The sequence below is a fragment of the Daktulosphaira vitifoliae genome, unplaced genomic scaffold (genome assembly GCF_025091365.1).
Source record: "Daktulosphaira vitifoliae isolate Bord-2020 unplaced genomic scaffold, ASM2509136v1 Scaffold_1, whole genome shotgun sequence".
NCBI classification, from domain to species: Eukaryota; Metazoa; Arthropoda; class Insecta; order Hemiptera; family Phylloxeridae; genus Daktulosphaira; species Daktulosphaira vitifoliae.
This window is the reverse complement of record NW_026099572.1, coordinates 14,768,041-14,777,813: the sequence shown is the minus strand read 5'-3', so window position 1 is coordinate 14,777,813 and position 9,773 is coordinate 14,768,041. Positions and strand designations below refer to the sequence as shown.

Here is a 9,773-nt window from a genome sequence, read left to right as displayed (position 1 = left end):
ATAAAAAAAATACGATTTTTGTAAAAAAATTCTTTTTTATATTTTTAACTTTATAATGCTATAACTTTTTGAAAGATGTATGGATCAATATAATTCTTTTTTTTATAGATGCATGATGTCTTTACTTATCATTTGGTATATATTTTTTTCATATCTGACCCTTTACCTGCCCACAGGGGGGGATTTAAAATGACAACTTTTTCACAAAAAATTTACTTTTTCAACTTAAATTTTGAAAGTGTTCCGGAAAGTCTGACACTTTTATATATATCTTAAATTAAAGCTAATGTAATTTATTTTATTATGCAAAAAAAAAATTTCGGACTTTATTTTATCTTCACGATAAAAATGGCTACCGAATGCTATTATTATGTGAAAATTCTCGATTTTATTTTTTACATTTTTAACTTTATAATGCTATGACATATGGAAAAGTGTATGGATCAACATTATTTTTTTATGAGAAATAATATTTTTTAATAATCCCTTTTTCATTCGACATACTTTATCTTAATTAGGATATTAATAATGAACTAGCAGTTTATGAAGCTTTTGGAATAATCCACCAATTTTTTAAAATTAAACACTATCTAAAGATTTGCATCGAAGCGTTTTTTTTTTGATAGTGATTTTAATCACTGTCAGATATCATACTTGATCCATCTATACCACGTCACCACTGTGCCGCGACCCCCCTGTGATGGGTTTTTTTAATTGTAATTTTTTGGGGGATTTCCTCCATTTACGGAGATTGAGGGAATTTTTTCAATTCTTGAGGGTAATGTCTTCGATTAGATACGTATTGTGATTTTTTGAAGTATCATTGAAAGAAATTGATTCGGTGAGAGCTGAGAAAAAGTGGTAACAGACAAAAAAACAAAAAAATAACATCATAATAAAATTAATACCTTCTCAGCTTCGTATTGAAGCTAAAAAGGCAAGGTCACTAAATCTAGCATCTCAAAACTGTTATCCTATTTTTGTACATAAAATATTATCAATAATATAATCTATCTAATTAAATGAAGTTAATAATATTAAGGTAATATGAAGGGTACAGGAAAAAACAATAGAAGTCCATTGTTGTAAATTTTTCAGGACAACAAAAACAAAGTTATAAATTTTTATCCCTTTAATAAAACATAAATAGTAGTTTTTGTCTTAACAAGATATAAAAAATTTTCTTTGAATAGATTTCATTTTTTAATATTACTGCTAATTAGCTATTAAGTCAAAATAAAAATGGAAAAAATTGACATACATCATTTTTCTCCAGTACCTTTCATATACATAAGCAGTTGGGTACCCAAGATTTCATTATGGGAGGGAAGAGAGGAATCATAGTCAAAAAAATGTCTAATTCATATTTGGATTATTTGATCATCATTTTATTTTGTAGTGATGTATTGTGGATAACAGGGAGTAGAATAGCTCCTATATTTTACCACTTTAAATAAGTTAATATGTTAGAGACATAACATTTAAAAAACGTTTAAAAAATAAATAATATCTTAATTGATAATTTAAAATTAAACTTAAAAAAAATTTTTAATAATTAATTACAGGGGGATTATTAGAATTTTTCTTGGGGGGATATAGAATAGAATTTATTTTATTACTCTTTTAAAATATGTATTCACCTATATAATCATTTTTGCTATAGAGTTTTATATTCTGTATCCCCTGTAAAAATACCTATTATAAGTAATTTATCGGGTATTTATAATTATTATGAATGCATGATAAAGTAAAATATATAGATCACATCACGTCATATATACACTAAGGTCAACACTGACTTATGAGCTTACGACTTCTTAAGCAAGAATTTATTTAGTACTATACCAAAAATGTATGCCTTTTTTTAAGTTACAAAATAAAACAAAAATATTTTTAATTTATGAAAATACCGTAAGATATTACATTTTGTTTCTCAACTCACAAACCCTTCTGATTTTGACACATTGTTCAATTTATTATTGATAATATTTTAAGTCACTAATTAAAACCTATAAAAAAAGAAACATTAGAATTAACTTTTTTTTTTTTATTTGTCTTTTATTGTCTGAAATATTAACTTTGAACATCAAATTATTTAAATTTGAATGTGCATAGAAATCAAAAGAAATATATTGCAATTGAATAAACAATTATTTAAAATTTAGTAATTTTTCCTACCATTTAGTAATTAAAATATCTATCAATGATAAGAACATTATTTTAAAACTAATAACCAATTAAAACATTTAAAATTATATCAATTTTTTTGTTTTAAATGAAGTTAAAAGGCATTAATAGATGTTATAGCACATAACTATTATCAAAATAATTGACTGTAGATCATATAAACAGTTTAAACTTTGCACAACTTTAATTTAAAAAAAATAAATCTATAACTATATTATATGATTAAAAGTATTTTATATAAATTATGAAGATAATGCTTACTTACTTGGTTAGTTAAGAATGGAGAATAATTTGTCACAACCATGTAAAAATCAATTCACAATGCGAATTTTTAAAAGCAAGTAATTTAATTATTATGACTTAACTATACAATGATACCATTGAAAATCAAATTTTAGTCCGTTCTTATTCTTAATTGAGGTAGTGATACTTAAAAATTAAGGTAGTAAGAGAAATCGTTAGTCAAATTGACCAAGTGATAATAATTGAATTTACCGCGAGGTGTTTATCAGATAAGCCAATACATGTTGTTATAGAGGAAAAATTTTGATAATTTATTTTAATTTTTTTAATTCAATAATAATTGTATAGAAAAAATGTTTTTGGTATTTAAAACAATAAAAATAAAGGCTTAAAATATTTACCTGTAAAAAAACGTTTTTTGTAGAAATATAAATTTTTAAAAATCTATTATTGCTTCAATAAATAAAGACAGTGTGTTTTTTCCAAACTAGAGAATAAATGATCATATAATGTTTGTATCACTGTATTTTAGATGTTAAGCATAGGAATGTGGACCACCTACCAACTAAATATCTCTTAGTAAATAAACAATAACACTATAGTAATTTTAATTTTTTTAACGTTCATTGATAGTATTTCTCACGAACATTTCCATAAATACACAATTAATTCTTCATCTGGTGCTATACGAAACCGTTATGTTTGGGCGTAATATGACTTAGTAGGACCGGCTCATGCTCAAGATCTAATGCAGTTAATTCTACAACGATTTTTTTTTCAAAGCTGTTATGTTATTTACTCTGTGTCACGCCCTATTCATTGCTTTAACATCGCAAGTTGTTCTAATAAATGGCCAAGATTATAGGTATCAAACTTATGACCGAGATATCTACTCTCAACAATCTCAAGCATATGATCGTAATTTTCCTCAATCACCCAATAACCCATTTAACCCTCAACTCAATCAATATGGTCAACAGAATAACTATTTAAATCGACCACCTTACAATCAATTTCCAGGAAATCAACCTTATCCTGGGCGGTCTGGAACACCTGGATATCGACCAAATGGTGTTAACTATCCTGTAAATAAACAATTGTTATAATTTTAATTTTTTTTTAAATATAGTTTGAAATTTAAAAATTTTTATCATAGGGTGATGAAACATTATTGCTACCTGGTGTGTTAGGTAAATGGCGGACAGATCTACAAGGAAAAGAACGGCCAGATTCTAAGCAACTAGATAGAGATGTATTTGTATCTACTAAATATGGACAAATACAAGGTTTCAAAGTACATCTTTATGATAACCCTTTACCGGAAAGTGGATATAGACCTTTTCAAACACCTGTTGAAAGAAAACAAGCTGAAGTAGCTGTGTTTTTAGGTATACCTTATGCATCACCACCAATTAATGAAGGTAGATTCAGGGTAAGAACACTACTATTGATGACTAGTTTTATTCTTTTGCATATTTCTTCAATGTATTTTCAAATATAGCCTCCAAGGCCTCACAAAGGATGGCAGCTTCACCAAGCAGTCGATTATGGACCAGCTTGCCCACAGCCAGCAATATATACTGGTATTACAAAAGGTGTTCCAAAAATTGATGAAGATTGCCTTTATTTAAATATTTTCATGCCATCAGTTAGTAAATTTTTAATTTTATTAAATTTAAATTTATAATTAAATTTAAATTTAATAATTTATAGGTTGGAAGTATCCCTGCTAAACCATATCCAGTCATGTTTTATATACATGGAGGTGATTTTACTCATGGATCATCAAATTCATTTCTTGGACACATAATGGCGGCATTTTATAATGTTGTGGTGGTAACAATAAATTACCGTTTGGGAGCTTTAGGTTAGTAAAATAGTATGGGAGACATATTTTCATGATTTTATTTAAAATGCATTCTTAATCATATAAAATTAGTGTGAGTATTGTTATAGTGTCACGTTACCATTATTGTAGAAAATTATTATAATAAAATACAGACTGCACATCAGCTTCTAGAGATTAATGAGTTGTCGATTAATATTTATTGAAAAATTGGCAATCGTCCGAATTATGTTTTAATCCCAAAAACCTGGCCATCGTTATCAGTCGATTCCAATGCTTTGCGTCATTCATCAGTCTCAGTACTCGGTTGTCACTGTCCAGCATACTGCATAAAGTCAAGTCATGTTTTTCCTTTTTACCTACCTACTCTCATTCTCTACATTTCAGAGTATTTGTGTCTTGCACTTTATCTGCACCTCATACTCCGCTACCACTGTTCTTTATTCTCTCCTATACCTAAAATATTTGTGTCTTGCACTTTGTCTACACCTCTACCTAGGTGTTACACTTATTCCCTTCCTATAACAATGGTCTTTCGACACCCACAGCTAATCACGAGTGTCAGCCGAGCACGGTAACTGCTGTATGATCACGTGTAAGTGAATACCCAGGCAGCAGACTCCACATCATCAAAACTAAATATTTTTTTTTCTGTTTTTTAAATGAATGTGTTATTAATACTGTTTATTGTTTGACATTATAAAATTATATATTTTCTAAAACAAAAAGTTTCAATGTATTGTGAATTTAAAACACTGAAGAGTAATTTTATTATGTTATAATGAATATCAAAAATACATTTATTAGGATTTTTAAGTACATGTGATGAAAATTCACCTGGTAATTATGGAATTATGGATCAAGCAATGGCATTACGTTGGGTCTATGATAATATTGAATTCTTCAATGGTGATCGTAAATCTATTACATTGTTTGGACCTGATGCTGGTGCAGCATCTGCTGGTTTATTGATGGTTAATCCAAGAACAAGTTTTATGGTGTCAAAAGTAATTGCTCAGGTAATATTTTTTTTAATCCATTAATTATTTGTTTTATTAATATTTTATTGTATAGAGTGGTTCTGCATTAGCTGATTGGGCTCTTATTAAAGACAGATGGAGAGCAATGAATACAACCAAAGTTTATGCTTTACATATTGGTTGTGGCATTGATTCAACATGGAAAATTGTAGATTGTTTGAAAAGAGGGCGTAGCTTTTTAGAGCTGGGTGCAGATTTTAAGGTAATTAAGGTCTGAATTGAAATTATATCAATACTATTGTATTTGAACAATTTTTTTTAGCCCCAAATAGGCTTTAACGCTTGGGGACCAGTGATAGATAGTGATTTTTTAGTACCCAAGAGTAATTGGTATGATGGTTGGCAACAATCAGATTGGCATTTCTTTAATGAAACAGTGGAAAATGCAATTCGATTTGGTCACTTCAATAAAGATCTCAGATATTTAAGTGGTGTAACCACTCAAGAAGCAGCTTATATACTTGGTATGTATTTTAAATCTTATTGAAACATTAAAGATTAAAATAATTAATTTTATTCTGCCTTATTAGTAGTGATGATCAAACTATTTGATTTTTTAATTAAACCTAGCCGAATTTGGTGTGTTTAGATCAGTTCAAAAAAGAAATTTAAAATTAAAAAAAAATGTACTCCATTTTTTTCTTGTAAATCAGTTTGAAAATCAAACTAGTTTTATTACGCTAAATTTGTTGAGTAATGATATAATGAATGCTTTACCTGAAACTAATAAAAAATTGATGTTCGGTTTGGGCTTTACAGAGAAATTGAAAGTTAAGGTTAGGTTTGACTCCAAAAATCACAGTTCATAACATCACTACTTATTAAGTAATAATACATTTTATTTGATTTTTTAGTCAATAATAAAACTTACACTGTAACTGAAGAACTATTTAACAGTAAAGTTAAAGAACTTGTTTTGCAATATAACTATACATTAAATCCATCAGGAGTATATCAAGCTATTAAATATTTATATACTTATTGGCCAGATCCCTATAATCCTGATTCAATAAGAACTCAGTATATAAATGTAAGTAAACATTTTTAAATTTTATACTTGGCAATTTTTTTCTAAAAGTTAGACATTAATAATTATTTATTGAAACAATTATTTTTATTTAAAAATTTAATTGATGCATTCATTTTTATTCAAGATGTTATCTGATTTTTTATACATTGCGCCTCATGATCAAATATCAAAATTGCTTGTAAATGAAGGTGTTCCTGTTTATATGTACGTTTTAAATACAACTGTGACAAGTATTCCTCTACCAGAATGGAGATTATATTCACATGACACTGAATATTATTTTTTAACTGGAGCACCTTTTATGGATAATGGTAAGCCTAATAACATTAGTCATATTTAGCACTACTTAAAATATCCAATAAAACAATTAAAATATTTTTAGAATTTTTCTCACGTATACCTGTTACGGACAAAAGAAAATGGACAGATAATGATCGCAATATGAGTCATTTCTTTATGAAAGCCTTCACTGATTTTGCTACATATGGGTAAGTTATTTAATTAAGATTTGAAACATGCTTCTAAAAAACAAATACATTTTCAAAATTAATTTTTTTTAAAAAGAATATATTCGCATTCACACTTACTTAACAAAAATATAATTGTAATAACATTCATTAAAATTGTTTTATAAAACAAATATTAAATTTGATGAGTATTGGTGCTAGTTGGAAGCTTGGGGATTTAACTCCTCCAAATTTGTATTTGAAAACAAATGCATTCAATTCCAAACCCTGAAATTAATTAATAAGTATTAAAAAAAAATACTTTAGTTGACCTACTTAACGTCAATTGGTCAAGAATAAATAAGAAAGTAAAATTTAAATATTCAAAAAAAAAATGAAGAGTTATTATATTTCTTGATACAAAAATGAACACAGAAATTATATTCTTTGTTTATGTTTTATTATTATTGTTTATAAATACAAGTAATTAAAGGGTTCAGTGTAATAATAATCAACTCCTTAGATAGACATTTAGCAGGAGACGCTTGAACTGAATAATTTTAGTCTTAAGCTCTGTATATTAAGCAACATATTAGTAGTGTTCTCAGGATTTTGTTTTGGAGTTCATAAGAAATTTTTTTACTACCCCTTCCAAAATACATATATTATGTATCAAGATGCATGTATTTATTTACATCATGTGAAAAATCTATTCTCTATATCCTCATGACAAGGCTTATTTATCATGTGTATGCTATCTTAACTAATTGTTGAAGAATTAATTTAATATATCAGAAATAACAAAAACGCACATTTTGAAAAGTGAACATAACTGCAGGTTGCCACAAACCAGGAAAACGGGGAGTGTCAAGAAATTATTTTTTTATCAGGTAATCTCTAGAATGACAGATATTTTTATCAGAGTACTGATATACATATTTAAACTTTAGTGGATTTCTGTCAAAATTTAATTATAGTTATAATAATTGATACCACGGTACTAAATTTCATTATTATGTTATCACTCCTGAAAATGTCTAAAAAGTTGGGAAATTTAAAAATTGAAATTGTGTCTACCCTAAATTTGTTTTAATTTTATACTAAACACTACTAAATGTAATCAATAATATTATTTGTGTAATTATTTACATTGCATAATAAATGAATATTTGTACCAAATTTTATGTTTCAGCAATCCTAGTTTGACTCAAATTTTAGGATTACATTTTGACATGGCTGTCAAAGGAGATTTTAGGTATTTAAATATTAATACGACTTTCAACTCAACTATCAAACAAAATTATAGACAAATGGAATCAGCTTTTTGGTCTGATTACTTACCTACAGTTATTGGTGTAGTTGTTCCTACCTATCCACCTACTACAGAAGTAAATAAACTTTGAAAGTCAAAAAATATTTAATTAATCATTTTTTATAATTAATTTTATAGTATTGGTGGGAGCCTAAAACTCCAATACAAGTTGCTTTTTGGGGACTGTCTGGTCTTAATATGATTTTAATTGCATTAACTGTAATTTTATGCATATTGTGGTATAATGCAAAAAAGTAATACTCAATTTTTTTTATGAAAAATTTTAAAATTTTACTAAATCAAATTTTTTTTTAGAACCAAAGACAGGTATTATAACGGTGATGTTTTAGTTGTACGTGAAGAACCTATGGCTATGAGTCATCAGGGTATTGATAATCGTAGTGTTAGTAATATATATGAGTATCATGATGCACCTATCAAAACGTTAAATGCATCCCCTCGAAAAACACCATCAGCGAGTACCTTACGAACGAATAGTGCTGCCTCAATGAGAGATCATCCTCTGGGAATTAGTGATAAACCAGTACCACAAACTCAGGTTTGATTCTATTATGTGTCTTATTTATTAAAATAATATTATTTTATTACTTACAGTCATTAAAGTCTTTTAAGTAATAATTAATATTAATTATTTATTTTATACATCAATAATTCTATTTTTTATTAATGACATAGACATTACAATAAATTACTTTAATTAAATGACATTTTTAATAATCCATTATTTGTATAAAATACATTTTCATTACTTAATAATTCTTAAAGTAAACAAATAATAAGTAATTAATTGTTAATAAAAATAATAACATTATTTTGTTTCTTTAGTTACTAAAATACATTTTTCAACATTAACTTTTCCGTCTATTGTTATTATACTGTTTTATAATATTGACTTAGTTTTTAATATAGTTAACTATTTTAACTACCCGTCCTTATTAATATGTATTGTTTAAGTAACTATAGTCCGTCCACTAATTTTAAAATACATTTGTAATTTGTAATTTTTTAATTTTATAAAATGTTGAACTTATTATTGTTGTATTTTTTTAATGTAATTATTAAAGATGCTATTTTATAAGATGATACGTATAAAAAAAATTTTTTTATATTTTCTAAAATAACTTGATTATTGTTCAACTATAATAAAGATAAATTAAAATTTTTTTTTGGTTCACCTAAAGTGTAAAGAATTTCGAGGAGTAAAAAAATAAAATTATTTTTGTATCATGTTTATTCAAAGTATAATATTTGCATCACTTATTAATTAGTATAATGAAATATGTTATTAAGATATTAATCTAAAATTCTGAAAATTCTAAATAATTCTTAAAAATTATTTAAAATTAAATTAATTAATAATTTAAATGAAAATAACTTCTATTTTTATTATTTATAAATACACATATTTATAATTTTGTCTATTTAATAAAATTATATTAATAGATGAACACTTGATCAGAATTTATACTGATCATAGAAATTGCTATCTTTAAAGAATAAGCACATGGTGTCATTTTCATTTTCATTATTGTTTTATGAATATTTTTTAATTACCTCCACTAACAATTTACATTTTAGTTTAAATAAATTTCATATGATAATTTTAATGACGTTGGAAAATAGGAGGTGTAATAATCACTTTTACACA

General features: G+C 26.2%; 2 protein-coding genes across 3 annotated transcripts in view; one reads left to right on the top strand and one right to left on the bottom strand.

Moving 5' to 3' along the window:
- Positions 1-2,615, bottom strand: part of LOC126896970 (PRL-1 phosphatase) — a 24,133-nt gene extending 21,518 nt beyond the window's left edge. Inside the window, exon 1 of the mRNA XM_050670241.1 lies at positions 2,453-2,615. The gene's annotated coding sequence lies outside the window, so the exon portion shown is untranslated. The remainder of the gene's footprint in view (positions 1-2,452) is intronic.
- A 369-nt stretch (positions 2,616-2,984) lies between these two features.
- Positions 2,985-9,326, top strand: LOC126896969 (neuroligin-like protein glit-1). 2 transcript variants are annotated; one of them, XM_050670239.1, is made up of 13 exons: positions 2,985-3,515; positions 3,587-3,862; positions 3,932-4,078; positions 4,144-4,297; positions 5,084-5,295; positions 5,351-5,518; positions 5,579-5,780; positions 6,171-6,346; positions 6,471-6,657; positions 6,729-6,834; positions 7,985-8,180; positions 8,243-8,358; positions 8,420-9,326. In XM_050670239.1, the coding sequence occupies exons 1-13, from the start codon at positions 3,219-3,221 to the stop codon at positions 8,667-8,669; spliced, it is 2,487 nt and encodes an 828-aa protein (XP_050526196.1). In that variant the 5' UTR covers positions 2,985-3,218; the 3' UTR covers positions 8,670-9,326. The 2 variants fall into 2 exon arrangements, 1 of the variants encoding a protein (XP_050526196.1); XR_007701996.1 differs by lacking the exons at positions 8,243-8,358; positions 8,420-9,326 and adding an exon at positions 7,588-7,682 and having other exon boundaries at positions 7,985-8,113.
- The last annotated feature ends 447 nt before the right edge of the window (positions 9,327-9,773 follow it).